This window comes from Guillardia theta (genome assembly GCF_000315625.1).
Source record: "Guillardia theta CCMP2712 unplaced genomic scaffold GUITHscaffold_11, whole genome shotgun sequence".
In the NCBI taxonomy this organism is placed as follows: domain Eukaryota; class Cryptophyceae; order Pyrenomonadales; family Geminigeraceae; genus Guillardia; species Guillardia theta.
This window is the reverse complement of record NW_005434663.1, coordinates 538474-555485: the sequence shown is the minus strand read 5'-3', so window position 1 is coordinate 555485 and position 17012 is coordinate 538474. Positions and strand designations below refer to the sequence as shown.

Below are 17012 nucleotides of genomic sequence, written 5' to 3'. Positions count from 1 at the left end.
AGGAGTACCTGGTCGAGACGTCTCAGGCTCTCGTCAACGTCTACAAGGCCATCTCACCTTCGCGCTCCAACATGGTCCAGTACATCATTGACGTGAACTTCATCGAGACGGTCCTCGGACTCGCCTCAGAGCGCTGCTGGAGATGACAGGCTGGCAGGTACTCCACTCGTTCCTAGACCAGGTTCAGGTTGTCAACGTCAGCAAAGAACATCGGGCGCTGATCGCCCTCCACCGCAAGTTCCTCCGCGCGCTCTCGTTCTTCAAGGCGGCTCCTCTGCATGACGTGGCCAGCTGCTTCAACGAGCGGTTCTTCCGGGCAGGTAATGATCGTCACCGCCGCTCCCTCATCGTCTTCCTTACCTCACGTCGGGTCGCAGACTTTGGGATGCTGCTCAAGAACTTCAAGTCGAACTACCCCAGCGAGATGGAGCTTGCTTCGCCGACCAAGGCGTTCAACTCCAAGGCGACGCCTCCCCTCGTTGACCTCTACTCCCTTGTCGACGGCAAGAAGGTCAAGTTCTCGGAGAAAGGGACGACCTTCAGTGAGGTGAGCAGCGGACGGTCTGTTCCACCCTCGCTCTCGCTGAACCTCTGGTCCTCTAGATCGACTTGTCGTGCCTCGGCAAGTCAAAGGAGGAGATTGTCATTCTGCTCGCTGGCATTATCCAGCAGCGGCCGGAGCTTGACAAGTTGACCTTCCCCCCCCTCGACGAGGCTGATGCGGTCAACGTTGAAGCCATCAACTCTTGGCTGCAGAGTCACGGGAGATGAGATGGGGAGAGGGAGGAGGAGGAGGGTGCAACGCTGCCCCGTCTCTATGATGTAAACTATTTATTCAGCCGTCCCTCGTAATGATCTTCGAATCGTCCAAAACTTCGATCAGCCTCTCAGCATACTTGTCCTCGTCCCATGACAGCGCAAGCTCCTGCTCACAAAAACCTGTTTCAGCTAGTTGCCTCCTTCCTCCTCAGCATACCCGGGCTCTCCTCGACGCCTCCCCCAAGCTCTCTTGGTCTCGAATGGCGTCGAGAATAGCACGAGCCAAGTCATTCGCGTCCAGCATGTTGGCAAGGTAACATGATCCTGAGCGTTACCTCGTTAGGAGTTCGCACCTAGAGGAGCACCACTGTCTCACCTCCATCGCTCGTGGGAGGAAGCAAGATAGTTGCCCCGATGTCCCTCCATTGCTCATGAATGATAGACGGCGAACCTTAAGGATACGATCAGAAAGGCTCACGAATTGTTATAGGAGGGGACAACACAGTAAAAAGTAAGCGTCGAGCCATTACAGAAACAGCAGGAGCAGGAGCAGGAGCAGGAGCAGGAGCAGGAGCAGGAGCAGGAGCAGGAGCAGGAGCAGGAGCAGGAGCAGGAGCAGGAGCAGGAGCTGAGAAGCTCAGGAAGAAAAAAGCTCGAGCAGGTTCTCACCGCAAGCAGCCGCTTCCACTATGGTCATTCCGTAAGCTTCGTAAGGAGCGGTGTGGATGTTGACAAGGGATTGGCTCAGAACCTCCTGCAAGCCTTGAGCGTCCAAGAAGTCCTTCACGATCTGCAAGCAAGTGAGAGGCAAACCGCTCCTGCTCTTCACCCCCTGCCTACATTGTGTCTTGTGTTGGATTCCTCCATCACCCTCCTGCACTCGTTGGCATACGACTCGTCGATCACAGCCCCGCACATGACAACCATGATGCCCCTGGCGCTCAGCTCCTCGTGGATAATGCTCACGGCCTCGCAGAAGACTTTGACATTCTTGGAAGGAGTAAATCGCAGGCAGCAAGTGATGAACTTTCTCTGCCTCACAACCTCCGAGTTCCGAAGCACCACCGCCCTGAAGTCCTCCCTGAGAGGAGGCGGCAGGACCTCGATCTTTCCCCGGTGCTTTGAGTTCAGCTTGGCGAGCTTCTCGAGATCAGACTCACACAGCGCGATTACTTTCGTTGCAGACTCGATCGATCTTGTCTCCTCTGCCTTGTAAAACCCGACCTCCTCGTTGCTCGCTGAGTACAAAGCGTGGAAGACGCAGAAAGGGAAGTATATCATTTTCGCATCGTCCACTATCAACCCCTGCTCCTTCATGCGATGGAACACGTAGCATCCACTCCAGTCTACACACAAGAAGGTGTCCACCTTGTCGATCTTGATCGTTTCTTCCACCAGCTTGTCACACGCCCCCGCCGCAAATTCCTCGTAGCTGCTGTTCTTGTCCAGTTTCCCCCAGATCGGCAGAGGGATTGAAATCCCCTTCACTCTCGACTGATCTTTTCGTTTTGGCGATATTGCTTCGAAAACCTCTCTATCACAGCGATGTGCCAGCCCGGCGCCCTGTCCTGCCGTCTTGCTCCCGCAGAGAACAAACAGGGAAGTGGAGTTCCTCGACAGCATGGAGCGAGCAACAAACCTACTGGCGATGCCATTCCCTGAGAAGATTGGATCCAGCACCTGCCATCTCAGTCAGTCTATCCTACTTCATGTTCATCCGCGGGCTCTAGCTCTTACCTCCATGCTGATCAGCCCGACGGCCATTCCAGACCGCATTTTCCCCTTCTACCAGGGAATTCCCCCACCCCCGCCTGGTGCTCAGGCACCCCTTACCTTGCTTTTATCCAGGTCGTTGAGGTGACCCCTACTAAAGTACCCCTACCCCTCCGATGTCATCCTTCTAAGGGATCCACAAGCGCATGCGATGTGGCCGGGGGGGGAGGGAGAAGAATGGGGCAGGGGAAGCGAGGAGAGGGAAGCAAGGAAGAGAGGGAGAGCATGAGAGGAGAGGAAGAGAGAGGGAGGAGTGTTGGAAGGGAGCAGAGAGGATGATGGGCAGAGGAGTGCGTGCTCGACGATGAGAAGGGAGTGCTTGCTTCAGCAAGAGAGGGGCACACTATACGCATGGCAGAGAGAGAGGTTTCTTGGGATCTGCAGTGAAGAGTTGAGGAAATAGAGGATCAAAAAACAACATTGGCAAACAATTGGCGAGTTTGTGCCAGACAGCAAGCTGGATGAAGATGTCCCAAGTCAAGGAGAGTGAACGTGGATGGAGATGGGAAAGGAGCGAAAGGTTCAAGTAAGGACAGCCGACGAGAGTGGGAGAGATCTAGTGACCATAGAAGGAAGTGACAAGAAGGGAGAGACCAACAACGCATGCAGGAGATACTGCGATTGTTCTGACGGGTCTCGTCATCAGGATCAGCCACAAGCTCGTTTGGATGCCGCAGCCTGTTGGAATGTACAGCTGGGAGGAGGAGGACGAGCGCGGGGTCTCTATCACTATCCCGATCGGTTTTCCTTTCACATCCAAAGACGTTGATGTCAAGGTGTCAAGCACTTGGATCCGAGCTGGATTGAAGAAGAAACCTCCTATCCTATCGGTAGTTCTGCGATCGCTCCCGCTCCTCTTACCAGGTTGTGGTAGGGGAAACTTTTCCAGCCAGTGTCGAGCGATTCAGTATGGCAGATTGAGAAGGCCGAACAGTCTATCACCATCCATCTTGAGAAGGAATACGAAAACTCCTGGCCGATACTGATCGTTGGTCCTGGGCCATCTCCTGCGGACAAGCTTGACCCGCAGTCTCTGCACAACATCGGTGAAGCGCATGCCTTGGCTCTGCTCATGAGGCTGATGAGAGTTGCAGGTGTTTCCTTGGAGGGCGGGAGAGGCTACCTCATGAATCTCAACGATAGCGACGCTCTCAAGTATTACACAGAGGCGGCCGAAATGGACTTTGTCCCTTCTCTCATGAGGTGCTTTCAAACTTTCCTGACTTGACCCGAGTGAACACGGTTTGATCCGTCCTGATCGCTGCTGCAAGGCTTGCGGAAGCCAGTTTACCGGAGCAGAAGATCCCAGTCGACTTCACTTCCGTCTCTCTCAGCAATTCGATCGCAGGGTTGAGCGCAGATCCAGGTGAGGCCGACGGGCTGGCAGGCTGAGCAACGTGAGCTGACTGCTCCTTGGTCAGATCGAGCGATGGAATTCTACAAGAAGGCAGCGAACTTGGGCTATGCAGATGCGCAGGCTCAGGTACCTGCACTTTGTTGGACCTCTGCGTGAGGATATTCAGTGACTTAGACTAGGTTGCCTTCGCGTATCACTCGCCGTCGCTCTTCGGAGCCAATGTGAACGATGCAGCAGTCAGTGTCCTTCGACTTACTTTTGCCTCCAGTGGCCAGCAGATGTGAACTTGGCTCGTGAATGGGCCCAGAAAGCCGCGGACAACGGCAGTGCGAATGGATACTTCGTGCTAGGAAGCATCGAGTCGAGCCTAGGGAAGGCAGACAAGGCTGTGGAATACTTCAAGAGAGCGGGAGATCATCATGCCCCTGCCCTTCACAACTTGGCATGGTATCAGGTAGATGCATTCAAGCGTCTTCGTCGGAAAGACTTTGACTTGTTGGACAAGCTCAAAGGTCAGGGAGGGCTGAAACCAGACAGAGCAGAGGCCATGAAGCTTTTCGAGAAGGCCAATCGCATCAAACCAAGGTGGTTGCGTTTTACTGTGCAAGCTTCTGCCTTACGGTATCTTTGCGATAGCTTCGTCATCCCATCCAAGTCCGAGATCGATAGCTTCCTGGGGGTCGACACGTCGCAACCGTCTGCCCCGCGGGATTCTTCGCCACCAAAAGCAGCATTGGCGGCAAAATCAGACCCGTCCAAACCTGATCCGATGCAATCCTCAAAGGCTCAGCCGCAGGCCAAGAAGGATGTCGCCTCACTTCCTTCAAGTTCCTTCATCACGTGGGATCATGTGGGAATCTTGCTGGGAGCTGCTGCCGTTGTCGTCCTGTACAGATATTGGCGATCAGCCAAGTGATCCATTGTCTAACCTAAGGTGCTTCAATACAATGTAGTCACGGTACTGGTCATCTATTGCCACTTGGTATTGAGCCTTGACTCCGAGGCTCGCGGGCCCTTCCGAGGCCCTCGGAGCTGACTCAGCCTCCGATCGGTTCCGAAGCCGAGGCTGACTGCAGAGCACAAAGGCGACCCTTACGTATTCCGTACTGAGGTCCTCTCGTGTCTGGATGGCACCAGGCTTCAACTTCAAGTCTGAGTCGCCGATGATCTGGCCAGTGGATCGTATGCAGTTGCTAGTCATGCAGTCTATCTCTCATGTGCTCCTCAATTCTGGTTTTGTGTGCATTAAACTCGGTCTTGAGCAAAAACTGGCTTGTTGCAACTGAGGCCCGGTCGATATGATGTCTGCCGCGTTGAGTTGGGCACAGCCTGGCAGTACAAGTCACGAGTCTAACAAAGGCTTGTGTTTGAAGCGACGGTGCGGCCGGGCCGCCGGGCCGCCGCCGGGCCGCACTGGCGCAGTGCGCACAATGATCGCCGCGCCGATCGGACGGCGACCGGCCGGGCCGGGGCCGGGACTCGAAACGTCACGTAACGGTCTGTAATACCAAATCGAATAACGACTTGTAACGATCATTGGCTTTTCGTGCAGAGCGCCCATGTCTGGCTCTGGGAGCGGAGGAGCCAGCAGGTCTGCGGGAATGGCACACAGGCTGGCGGAGGCTTGAGGACAGAGGGGGAGGGGGAGGAAGAAGAAGGTAGAGGGCTCGAACTGCCTTGGTTGAAGGTCGTGAGATGGCTGTGAACGAAGTTCCTTCAAAAATGCAATGCGGGCCAGTCTTGTTGAGCCTTCTCGTTCTCTTCTTATCTGGGCTTCTCGTTCGAGTTGATGCACAAGGTAAGCCATGTGAAGAGTTTCTTTCTGATGTATCAGTTCTGTCACTGATTGTTCTCGTGAATTCAGTCTTGAATCCAATTGGAGGTACATTTCGACATGGCAATATCCATTGGAGGAGCGATCGGAATAATGTGCATTTTACCGTTCAGATGGGATTTGACAGAAACATAAGTGGTGTCGATGCCTGGCGAGGATCTGGTTCTGATCGTCTACCCCAACTCGGAGACAAGCTTCAGCTGGTTGGGAGGGAATCTCCTGTGTTCTACTATGGAGATGGGTACATCGAGACTATAATCCAGGTTACTGTTGTAGCCTCCTCAATCGAAGAAGACTGGGTCATCGTGGAGTATCAGACTGATCATGAGTATTACACTCCAAACAATGATGGGAGCCCTTGGTTGGCTGAGCTAGCGGGATGCTGTAGAGCGTATGACGTATCAAACTCCCAGTTCCTGGAGTGGGCGATCGTAGCGCAGCTTGACCTTCAGCAGTCATCGATATCCCCACAGGCTTTCTCGCTACCAACCTTAACTGTGGGCGCTAGTATGGTTAACGGTCTATACCAAGGATCTGTCAGTGTGCCTGCGATTGCTCCAGGAAATGTTACGTGGACAAGTCCTCAGCCGAGTGACGTGGGCAATGCCATACAGTTTCAAGCCAGTCTAATGAGTTACATCACGATCAACCTCACAAAGCCCAATCCTGGACCACTCATAACTGCGCTTGAAGGAGCGTTGTTCGCAAACACACCAGGTGATGGAACAACTTATTACGCGACCACTTTCGAATTTTGGTTGAACATCGCCAACGCCACGGGTGGAAACATCATTCGAGTGGGCTGTGATACATCGTCTTCCAATCCTACTGGATGTCCTCTTAATACATTGTACGTGTCTTGTTCTTTGTTTTTGTTTTCCATTTTTCTGAATTGATTCATACCTCAGATACATCCAAGTGAATGAATCGCATGTCACAGTTGGTCATGAAATGATATTGGCCCTTTCTTTGCCTCCAGGTTCACCAGAGTTCTATCCAGATTTCTATACCAGGATTGGAACTAACCAATACAGATATGAACAAGCATTCGCGATCTGCAGCAATGCTCTTGTTGACAGAAGCTTGTGTGGGGCGACAAAGGCAGTAGGCGTGTGGTTTCATGTGTCCGTAACAAGGTTTGTTCTGGACAATAGTTTATCTTACAGAGTGATGGTGGACGGACATACTTTGGAAACAATTCAGTTTCCAGCCGGCAGTGCTCAAAGTAGAACCAAATACAACTATTGCACATACTTCTACTTTCAGAGGAGTTGCCCTTCGTTTCTTACGCAATATGCCAAGACAGAGGATATCTATCTTGAAGCTGGGCAATCATACCCTGTGATTTGGGCTATACCGCCACAATTTCCTAATGCATTGTTTTTTGGCGGATCAGCAGTTACAACGGGCAAATACTTCTCTGGCAGTTTGGATGAATTCCGGATTTGGAATGGTGCATTAACTGAGACGGCGGTTCGATTGTACATGACCAGGCCATTGGATGCGAGCAAAATCATGTACTATGGGGACCCTTCAGTTAGCACTGGCCAACTGACAAGAGGTGCCGGAGACACATCATTCCTGATTGACAAGACCCTGATTGCCTCTTGGAGCTTTGACCAGCAGTGCAACTCAGCCAATCCATGTAACGTGGATCAGACATCGCCCTCCTTTCCAACCTCAACATCTGCAAGGGCGTATTTGACCGGTACTGCAAACGCAGTCATGACAGGCCCAATTGATGGCAGTGGCAAAATGTATCTCTTCGATCCGGATGTTAAGTTTTCGGGGTACGGTGAACTCACATTTCGAACAAATTACAGTGGCAACTTCACGGTCAGCCCTACAATTACAAGTGGCAGAAATTCGATTCGGATTGATCTTGTTATAAATGTCATCCAGGTAGACTCGAGTGGATTAATTATAGACCCACATTATCCTGGAAACTATTACATGCCGAGTCTTCAAATTTTGATGAAGAAGCGGAGCGATACAAGGTCGGAACAGCGTGTGATTGGTCAAATCAGTGGAGACAATGAACAAGAGACCTCGTTGTCTGCTTCTGATCAATATCCGAATCGAATCAGAGTGTTTGCAGGAAACCAGGTTACCGTCAAACTGATTGGTACTGATGCCCAGGCTTCGACAGGAAGCACTGCGACATGGGTGAGTCAAGTTTCTGCATTCACCTTGTTTGACCCCGTGGTGCAGGTGAGGTTTGCTGCTAGCCCTGTTCCTGCTACGGCGACGATCTCTCCGACTTATGGGTCAAACCCTGCCAACTCCTACATAACTTGGCGGCCGTGTCTCCAAGACGAAGGCTCCCACATCGTCTGTGTAGAAGCCATCGACCATCACTCGAATGCTGTTGGTACCATTCAGTCTGTAGCATCGAAACAGCAGTGTTTCGAGCTGCTAGTCAGCCAGGTCCGTGCACCGACCCTCCAGTTCTCCGACAGCACCGGTCGCCCGTTGGATACTATCAACGCAACCATTGGCAAACAGTTCACCTTCCAGGCCCAGGTTCAAGGAGAAGATTGTCAATCAGCTGTTCAGTTGGAGCCAGAGAATGGTCTTCCCCCAGAGGCAACTCTCACTCTCTTGTCCTCGGGTCAACAACGAGTAGGATTATGCCAGCAGACAACCAAACAGTTCAGCTGGGTTCCTCCTCTGCACATGGGGGGCTTCGACTCGTTGATTTGCTTCCGTGCCTTCACTAACTCTGATTCCTGCACGGGGCCCACGCCGATGACGGTCAGCTGCGTTCGAGTGACGGTGAGGAGATGCGTGTACAGCCTGCAACAAGACCAGCAGCTGCAGGAGCTTGCGGCCATGTTCGGGACGGACTGGATGAAGTTGTGGAGCTTCAACATGGACTTGAGGCATCCCGACTATCTGGTCTATCAGGGACAGACAATCAGGGTGGGGGTACTGTACAAGACGCATCCGAACGAGCTTCCCGAGCAGGTGGCGAAGCGCATGGGAATGACGATAACGCAATTGCAGAACATGAACTTTGACATCGTTCCCGGGACGTTCATCCCAGATGGTTCCGTTATCTGCACGATCCCCAACTCTTGTTTGGGATTGGTGTGATGGAGTAGCGGGAGGAAGTCCACACTCCTTGGTCGAACGGTCGCATTTGATGTAAATTGTTCCATAGTATTAGAGTTTAACGCACATACGTCTGAGACATTGCGAATGCAAAGCTGAAACTTGTGTGAGTGCGATGTTTGACATTTCATTCAAGAAATCGTGCGAATCACCCTTGACTATCACTCTGCCAATCGCTTCTTCACTTCTTCTGTCTCCTTCCAGGGGAGGTGGGGGCTGTGGCCCAACAAACTCTTTGAGATATAATACAGTTTCGGAGAGCTTGCCATCGCCAACATGAACAAGCAAACTAAAGGAATGTCTATGACGTCTCCGCAGCTCCTTCTGCAGGTTGCTCTCCTTCTGCTTGCACCTCTCCCTCTCCTTCTCCCTCTCCCTCTCCCTCATTGGCCGCCTGCTCCTTCACAACATCAGCATGCAAGGGTGCGGGCGTTCCCTCCGCCGCTCACCTCCGGCTGCTCCGCTTCCTTCGCTTCTTCTGCAGCCTTGTTTGCTTCCGCCTGGAGCTCGTTGTACTTGTCCTGCGAATCATCAGCGCCAACGGCAAGGTTCCACTCCAGCTCACAGTGATAAGTTTGTTCTTGGACGCCGACAGCTTGAGGGCCCCGACAACGGCTTGCTCGAGGATCTCATGAGCCTCTCTTGCTCCGTTGATGCTGCAGCATCGAGGGAGCCATCAGCACACTGGCAGACAGCAAGAGAAGGAGAGGATCACCTTGACGTGACCCCGCCAAGGAGCCAGGGCATGAAGCTGTCCTCGATCTCTTTGACCAGGGGGTCGTAGAAGAATCCAGTTTCCTCCATGTTCCCAAACACTTCCGACACCACATCTCCCACGTATCTGTGAGCAAACCCTCTGGCTGCCACTTTCTTTGAGACTGTCCTCTCGTTCGCCACCCTCTCCCTCTCCTGCTCCACACGCCTCTGCTTCTCCTCCGCACGCCTGACTTCCGCAGCTTCCATCCTCTGCATCGAGCGTGAGAAGAGGACGAAGCGTAAGAAAGGAGCGAGCTGAAGTCACCTGAGCTTCTGCAAGCTCGGCTGCCCGGATTTGATCGAATTCTTCTTGATGTGCTCGCATGTTCTTCAGCTCCTCTTCCTCCAGCACCTCCATCAAGCTCTGTTCCAGCGTCTTCCCGACAATGACTTGCAAGATTGGTTCGACTTCGAAATCAAAGTCGAACAGCTCCCCTTCGAAGATCTGCATGCTGCTGTCAGAGGCATCCAGTCGCCACAACACATTCTCTGCCTGGGTTTCACGATCTATTCCAGTCTTCTTGGGGATGAACAGCGGAGTAGGCGGCCTGGAAAAGCCTCAGTCCATCGACGGAGATGGGAGCGGACGAGGACCTGTCCATGAACGGATCCGTCTGTGTGTCTGCATCGACTTCCGCAGGTCGATCAGCTATCTCCTCCAAGAACATCTCCGTCTGCACGTCCATGTGCTTCCGTCCAGGTACCGCATCAGGAGTAGTGGGTCGTGCTGTCTGCCTGCTCAGGGTATCAGGGTGATGGTGGTAGAGGGAGCGGGGTCTGGCGAGTGAGGACCTGATTTTCTGCCTCTTCTTCAGCTCGGACAGCTTTCGCTTCTCTGCTTCCTTCTGCAGCTGCACGGGATCGGGGACAGCCGTCTGCAAGCCGCGTCAAATTGGTCAAAAGGAGGCCCTTTGCAAGGCGAACCGCGGGGAGCACTTGTGCCGAGTACGTGTTGCCGCGAACGACACGTCTGTCCCACATGATGTTCACTGCTAACCGATCATCTGTCTGCTCGGGATCGCGGAATTTCCTGCGGTTTGAAACTGCTCGGGGTTGCTGCGCGAAAGCGTAACCGCTCTCTGTGGCCGTTTGCGCCATTTTGGAAGGCAAGGATCTGATAGATATACGGTCAGCACACCGACCAGACAGGTTAAATCATGACACTCTTGTTGATGATGCTGCTATGACGCTGGAGAATTTCTTTAAAGTCTAAACTTGAATCTCTTATGACATTGATGGCGTTGGATTGAAACATGCCACTCATACTAATCACTAGCCGAATATCTCTGTTCGCTGTTATCAACAACCTCGTGTTGAGAACCTTAAAGATTTCTTATCTTAGATTTCTTATCTTCTCTCATTTCAACTTTCATCTAAGTCGCATATGCCAGCAAAAGTTTTCAAGGTATCCTGCAGTACGATTCATGCATTTGACGTTGTTTCACCTCTACCATACTCTCTTCGAGCGCTTCAACTGTTATCCCTGTTCTCTCTCTCCTCCTGACTTGTCTCACATCATAACATATCTCCCGCTCTCCTCCTCTTCCTATCTCTCCTTTCCGCTCCTCCACCATCCTCTCCGCTCCTCTTCGCCAACATGGCCGTTTCCGTTGGTGCATGCCCCTAACGATCAGCCGTTACTATCTGTTACAGTTGGCAGTTACACTCCCTGCCGGCCGGCCCGTCACTTTGATGCCCCCGGGTGGCCAACAGTCAACGTTTCGGGTATTTAACAGATGTATCAGATCTGTAACAGCGGTCCCAAATCGCCCGCGCTGCATGGCGCATGAGGGGCTGAAGGGGAAGAGGGAGAGGGAGAGGACGGAGCATTGAATATACAACTCAAGATGAGTAGGATTGAGACCAAGACTAGATCGGCTGGAGACAAGAATTCACCTACAATGGATGCTGCAGGCAGGTAGAGGTGAGGAGGTAGGGGTAGGGTGTACTGCAGGGGCAACTGGAATGCCGGAGAACGTTGTAGGGACAGGGTGAAGCCAGACGAGGTGAAGCATGATGACAAGAGAGAACGTTCAGAAACTACTTTAGTCTCTGCCCATGAAATGTGATAGTCATGGGTTGGTCAAATATCAAGTTCGGAAATGGCTGCTCTGTGAAGTCTGGGTAGTCGAGGCAGCTTTGTGAATTTGATGCTGTAGGTATTGTTTTGTGAACTTGCCTTATTTCTATTCCGCAGAGCGATGGAGTTTTCCTCCTGAAAATCGGATTCGACACTACTTTACATTTCACAAGGCAGCTAATAAGTCTTTTCAAAGCAGACAATGAGTGAAATCAGGCATTTTGGTGGCCCTTTCAAAAAGAAATTCAAGGAATACGAGCAACCTTGGTACATTTCGAAATTCGAGAACGTCAAGAATTGCCTCATCGAACTAGATGATTCGTTTCTCTCTGAGAAAGAGCCCCAGGAGCAGAACCGGTACCTTGCCTACGTGACAGCTATCTTAGAGCAGGCATCAGATGACCTTTTTGGGACCAATGCACCGAAAGAGAACCACAAATTGATGCCCAAGTTACCATCCAAGTTGTTTTCTGATTTTCAGATTGTTCCGCAAGGCGGCTTGTTGGCGATTCTTTCAACTGCCTTCCGGTACAAGAAAGAGAAAGGATGGAATTGTGATTCATTTGAAGATATCTTCATCAATGACGAGGCCAAAGCGCAAGAACATACTGCACTCTTTGTAAGAATAGAGAGCTCGCTGCTGAATGCTGGGATTCTTCGTCGACCGAAAATTCTTTTCTCGCTGTCCATGCCGCGAGCACAACTTGCAGAGCTGAATGAGATTGTGTTGAGTCACAAGGGAGCAATCGTTACACGTCGAGAACAGGCGACACACGAAGTGTTTCCAGACGAACAGCAGGACGAGGCCGACGCAGACTACTGCAGGACCATTGACTCTCAAGATCACATGAGCAAAGTCCACTGGTGGTATTTCCCCGACAGCTATCAGGAGTGGAAGCCATCTGTTGAGATTCAAGGGGACCCTGAGCCCCCGATACCCACTCCTCTGGTATGGAAGATAACAGCAAGGTTCTTGCGAGACCTGGACAAGTTCAACGAATGGATGAATGAAGAAGACTATATCTTGACCAACGACGAGGAGGCCCAGGAGGACCCAAGTGCGACGAGTGAAGTAGGATCCAAGAGGAAAAGAGACACGAAGGGCTCTAAGGCTTCCAAACGTGAAGATAAGCAGCAGGAGATTTCTCCAGAAGAGACTTCCCAAGTTGCTGCACCTTCGGCCGTTTTCAAGCCCGCCCCAATGTCACTCGGAAAGTTGCAAACCGGTGCAACACGAGCACAGATGAGTCTTGAGAGCTTTATCGGGCAATCAAGAATGTACTCCAACTACACCAACAAGCCTGAGCCTATACCTGCTAGAGAGCCTACAGGTGCTGTGGTGCTTGTGCCGAGCTACGCGTCATGGTTCAAGATGGAGCAGGTAAGGTTCTTCTGAAAGTTAGATTTGATCTTACATATTTTTGCCTGGTCACAGATTCATCCAATCGAGAGAAAAGCTTTGCCAGAATGGTTTGCAAGTCAATCTGGCTCTAAGACACCCAAGAATTACGTGGAGGCGAGGGACCTCATTATCAACTTGTACAGAGAATGTCCGAGCAAATACATCACAGCAACGGAATGCAGGCGCCATTTGGCGATAGACGTGTGTGCAGTGATGCGTCTGCATGCTTTCTTGGAGCATTGGGGATTGATCAACTACAACATCTCGCTGAATGATCGCCCGGTGGCCGTGGGCCCAATGGATACTTCCGGTCATCCCATCCTCGTTGCGATGCCGGATGGATCACTGGTTCCGAAGGAGGTGAGAGTTCAGCTGAATACCTTTTGCTTCTCCTGTGGTGATTTTGATTGCTCTTAGAAAATGGATTCTAGCTCTCAAGGCCTTCCGAATGCTCCTGCTCCGCAGCTGGGAACCCATGCCAACATCTATGCTACTCCTGCGAAAGAAGCTAATCAGGGGGAGAAGGTGATTGACTACGTGTGCTCTCTTACGCAGTGTTGCTCACTGCTCGTCAGCCACAGATTCGCTGTGCGATCACCGGCGAGGAATGTACTCGTGAAAGATTTCATTGCATCTCCAAACCAGACCTGGTCATCTCGCCGAGCGCTTATTTTTCTCAGAAATTCCCCACCGGCCTCACCTCAGCGGATTTCGTGCGCGTGACTGAGAGCCAAAATGACGAGGAACTTTATGCCATGAGCGATTGGACGGAGACTGAGACTCTGAGGCTTCTCGAGGGGATCGAGCAGTTTGGTGAGGATTGGAGGCAAGTCGCCAGCCATGTGGAGACGAAGACAAAAGAGCAGGTGCGAGTCTCTAGTTGAATGATCCTCCCGCTTCTGACTATCCTTCAGTGTATCTTGCACTTCCTGCGCCTTCCCATTGAGGATCGATTCCTTGAGGAACAAGTAGCTCTCCTGTAAAATTGCCACAGGCTGTTGTTGACCGTTGGCGATAGGCGTCCAGTTCGGATACATCGAACGACAAGAAGAACATCAGAGAGGCAAGTCAGGTCATGGCGCAAGTAGCCTTCCTCTGCCAGAGCATCAGCCCTGAGGTAGCGAACAACGCCACGGAGGCGGCGCTGCAGGTCCTGCTCAAGGTATGAAGGAGGTCTCCTGTCTCGCTCCTGGTCGAACTCTCTGCAGGCGGAGTCACCGCAGATCCCTCCCGATGCCCATGCATCGTCGAATAGAGCAGAAGGAAGCAAGGATTCAGGTAACCATCCTCGATCTCGTTCTACTCCTCGTTCTTCTCACTCCCTCTCCTGATTCTACCGTTCTCTTTGTTGTCATGATCGCTCGAGTAGCTGAACAGAGCGGAGACTTGCATCAGCGAGCTGAAAATATCACGGCTCTAGCTGCAGCTTCTCTCAAAGCAAGGTGAAGTCTGAGATCAGACAAATAGGCGACTGACTTAACATCTATACAGGTCCAAGGCACTTACTGAAGAAAAGGAAATCCAGCGATTGGTCAGCGAAATTCTAAAAAGGCAGCTTGAGAAACTGAAATACAAGCTTGCCAACTTTGAGAAGGTCCTGCCTGCCTGCCTGCCTGCCTGCCTGCCTGCCTGTTTTTCTGTCTTCCTGTATCATTCCCAACCCTCTGGGTGATTTTGACTCTGGAATTTTAGCTGGAAGCTTTGCTGCAGTGTGAGCGAGAGACCCTACGGAAGCAGAAGGGGACGGGGATGCAGTCAGGTATCAGCAATGACGGTGCCTCAGATGTCTGACATTCATTCCAAGCATGAAGATAACATGTCACAAGATATCTAATCCGTAGATGTCAAAAAAGTCTACATGAAACATCAAGACCTCGTCGTTGCCTCCTCCCAGGTCTTTGACAGCAAGCTTGTCAAGACGCCCCTACCCGTCTCAAGCTCTTCTACCCCTTCACATGGCGACTTCCCCATCAGGCTCCTCATGGCTGCTTGTAGGGGAAACCGCAGACCTTTAGCCTTCACTGTCCGCTCGAGGGCTTCAACAACCTCCCATCCTCCGATGACGCGCAGGGTGTGAGCATCCATGTCCTGCAGGCCTTGACCTCCCCTGATGTAGAGGAGGACACACATGAGTGACATGAGGGACCCCCGGCCGCCTGAGCTCGAGCTGGAGTCTCCTGCTTTCGTCGAAAGGATGCAGTGCATGAAGTAGGCGCATGCTACCTCAGGCTCCTCGAAGATCGCATCAGCCACTTGCTCCAGTAGATGGGACGCCAGAATCTCCTCTCTCGTCTGCAAGCCGAGTAGACGAAACCAAAGTTGCCTGCACTGGACGAAGGCTGCGTTCAAGTCACCCCAAGGGGTCTCTAACAGCATGCAAGGTACCTCTGTGCATGTTCGCATCGAAAGATCGCAGCGGGTCAATCAGCCAGGCGTACAGTCTCATCGCATCCTCCAGCAGGCTCGCTTCCTGAGGTCCGAGGACGAAGGACAAAAGTTGCTCGTTCATCTCTGGGACGTGGTTGCAAGTCACCCACAGCGAGAGGCGATCGTCCAAGGCCGTGTCGAAGAACACAAGTTGCTTGAGAAACCTCACATCCCGCTCCTCCATCGCGTTTCCAATCAGCGCCTTGTCGAACATGAACAGATTCCTGCGATGGAAGTATTGCAGGACAGCACTTGATCTACGAGGGTACAAGTGGAACCAGTGCAAAGAATCGTCCTGAGAGATCTTTCCTAATGCTTCAACGAGGCCTTGGCGGACAGCCAGCAGAATCCTATGGATGTTGTAGTCTTGCCTTCGAATCGCAAGCAGCGAAGCATCAAAGACGCTGAGAAGCTCTTTCAGCACCCACGGGCTCTGAAGCGCAGCCTCGCAGAGGGGATGGAGTAAAGCGCGTATTTCCGTGTCTGACTTGAAGCTCGTGGAGAAGAGCGTCTCCTGTAGGCTTGAGATCTTTTTCCAGAGGTAGTAGCTGTCGTTAGCAAGGAGGAAGACCTCGAGCTCTCCAGTCACACAGCCTGCTGATTCGAGGATGAACACAATCGACTTCGATTCCTCACCATCCTCTTCGCCCCTGCGGTTGGTGTATCCCTTCCTCAGCATCTTTTCACCGATATCGCCCAGCACGTCGGCCAGAGGGCATCTCGATGAATGCAGAAGAATGACACCAAGATGCCGGAGGAGGTAACAAGAGTCCTCGTCGTCGATGATGTCAACATAGTGCGTGAGCGACGCAAGCGCTTCCTCCCGAATCGTCTCCTGCATCTCCTCCTGGCTGAACCCCTGGTCGAACAGCAGCTCCTCAACTGCTGAGAGCGACCCCATCTGCGAATCGAACAAGGGATGCAGGGAATCATGCTTCACACCCCTTATTGCAGCATGGAGACGCTCGCACGCGAAGGCTTCCGAACGAATCTTCATCGCCTCCATCTTGGCATCCAGCGCCTCGCTGCCCTGCCTCCGCGGCCCGCCGTCAGCTTTCATGCCCTCACCTCGCTCATCAGGACTCCGCAGGGTGGTCATGAGTCTCACGAACAAGCGGACGATGTCCTGCCCACAAGGAGACAGCACGACATGCTCCAGTCGGACGAGCCTTGCCAGCAGCTTCGTGGCTTCGGGGTTGCTGCTGACGGCCTCGTCTATGCTGCTTCTCTTCCAATGCTCCACAAGCTCTCGAAGACACCTGTGCAATTCTTCGGACTGTAGTAGAGGGTCAAGGCAAGGATATGCTGCATCCTGATGGGCAGCTCCCGTAGACGCTGCTGCTTTACATGCCCCTCCTGACCGTGCCGCTTCTTTTCTCCCAGCATTCCTCCTCCAACCCCACTGTTCACTCGTTGCGGCAAATTTCTCTACGTCTCGATTAGCTGCCATATGTGATGATGTTCAAACCCTCGTCCTGGTTGTCATCTATCAAGTGAGAACAGCCGCAGG

The 17012-nt window shown here is 52.3% G+C and overlaps 7 protein-coding genes across 7 annotated transcripts; 4 read left to right on the top strand and 3 right to left on the bottom strand.

Annotated features, from left to right (window-relative positions):
- Positions 1-58: 58 nt before the first annotated feature.
- On the top strand, positions 59-844 carry GUITHDRAFT_150932 (hypothetical protein). Its single transcript, XM_005838451.1, has 4 exons — positions 59-110; positions 158-320; positions 378-547; positions 604-844. The coding sequence occupies exons 3-4, from the start codon at positions 386-388 to the stop codon at positions 769-771; spliced, it is 330 nt and encodes a 109-aa protein (XP_005838508.1). The 5' UTR covers positions 59-110; positions 158-320; positions 378-385; the 3' UTR covers positions 772-844.
- Positions 836-2523, bottom strand: GUITHDRAFT_102791 (hypothetical protein; the record flags this gene model as incomplete). The annotated part of the gene is made up of 6 exons (XM_005838450.1): positions 836-925; positions 977-1083; positions 1136-1210; positions 1429-1549; positions 1600-2439; positions 2497-2523. The coding sequence occupies 6 exons, from the start codon at positions 2521-2523 to the stop codon at positions 836-838; spliced, it is 1260 nt and encodes a 419-aa protein (XP_005838507.1).
- Positions 2524-2999: 476 nt separating this feature from the next.
- Positions 3000-4805, top strand: GUITHDRAFT_102790 (hypothetical protein; the record flags this gene model as incomplete). The annotated part of the gene is made up of 8 exons (XM_005838449.1): positions 3000-3058; positions 3179-3362; positions 3407-3578; positions 3627-3735; positions 3804-3898; positions 3954-4015; positions 4069-4110; positions 4158-4805. 8 exons carry the CDS (start codon positions 3000-3002, stop codon positions 4803-4805), a joined length of 1371 nt encoding a protein of 456 aa, XP_005838506.1.
- An 806-nt stretch (positions 4806-5611) lies between these two features.
- On the top strand, positions 5612-8942 carry GUITHDRAFT_161548 (hypothetical protein; the record flags this gene model as incomplete). The annotated part of the gene is made up of 4 exons (XM_005838448.1): positions 5612-5687; positions 5772-6573; positions 6632-7889; positions 7935-8942. 4 exons carry the CDS (start codon positions 5612-5614, stop codon positions 8817-8819), a joined length of 3021 nt encoding a protein of 1006 aa, XP_005838505.1. The 3' UTR covers positions 8820-8942.
- Positions 8943-8949: 7 nt separating this feature from the next.
- GUITHDRAFT_85021 (hypothetical protein) lies at positions 8950-10709 on the bottom strand. The gene is made up of 7 exons (XM_005838447.1): positions 10518-10709; positions 10188-10468; positions 9859-10141; positions 9553-9803; positions 9403-9493; positions 9287-9358; positions 8950-9237 (listed from the first exon to the last, which is right to left on the bottom strand). The coding sequence occupies exons 1-7, from the start codon at positions 10689-10691 to the stop codon at positions 9139-9141; spliced, it is 1251 nt and encodes a 416-aa protein (XP_005838504.1). The 5' UTR covers positions 10692-10709; the 3' UTR covers positions 8950-9138.
- A 1166-nt stretch (positions 10710-11875) lies between these two features.
- Positions 11876-14945, top strand: GUITHDRAFT_161546 (hypothetical protein; the record flags this gene model as incomplete). Its single annotated transcript, XM_005838446.1, has 11 exons — positions 11876-13054; positions 13109-13435; positions 13493-13600; positions 13651-13941; positions 13990-14043; positions 14094-14237; positions 14284-14353; positions 14445-14517; positions 14567-14669; positions 14768-14834; positions 14880-14945. 11 exons carry the CDS (start codon positions 11876-11878, stop codon positions 14882-14884), a joined length of 2421 nt encoding a protein of 806 aa, XP_005838503.1. The 3' UTR covers positions 14885-14945.
- On the bottom strand, positions 14895-16952 carry GUITHDRAFT_102786 (hypothetical protein; the record flags this gene model as incomplete). The annotated part of the gene is made up of 3 exons (XM_005838445.1): positions 14895-14971; positions 15085-15414; positions 15461-16952. The coding sequence occupies 3 exons, from the start codon at positions 16950-16952 to the stop codon at positions 14895-14897; spliced, it is 1899 nt and encodes a 632-aa protein (XP_005838502.1).
- Between the last annotated feature and the right edge of the window lie 60 nt (positions 16953-17012).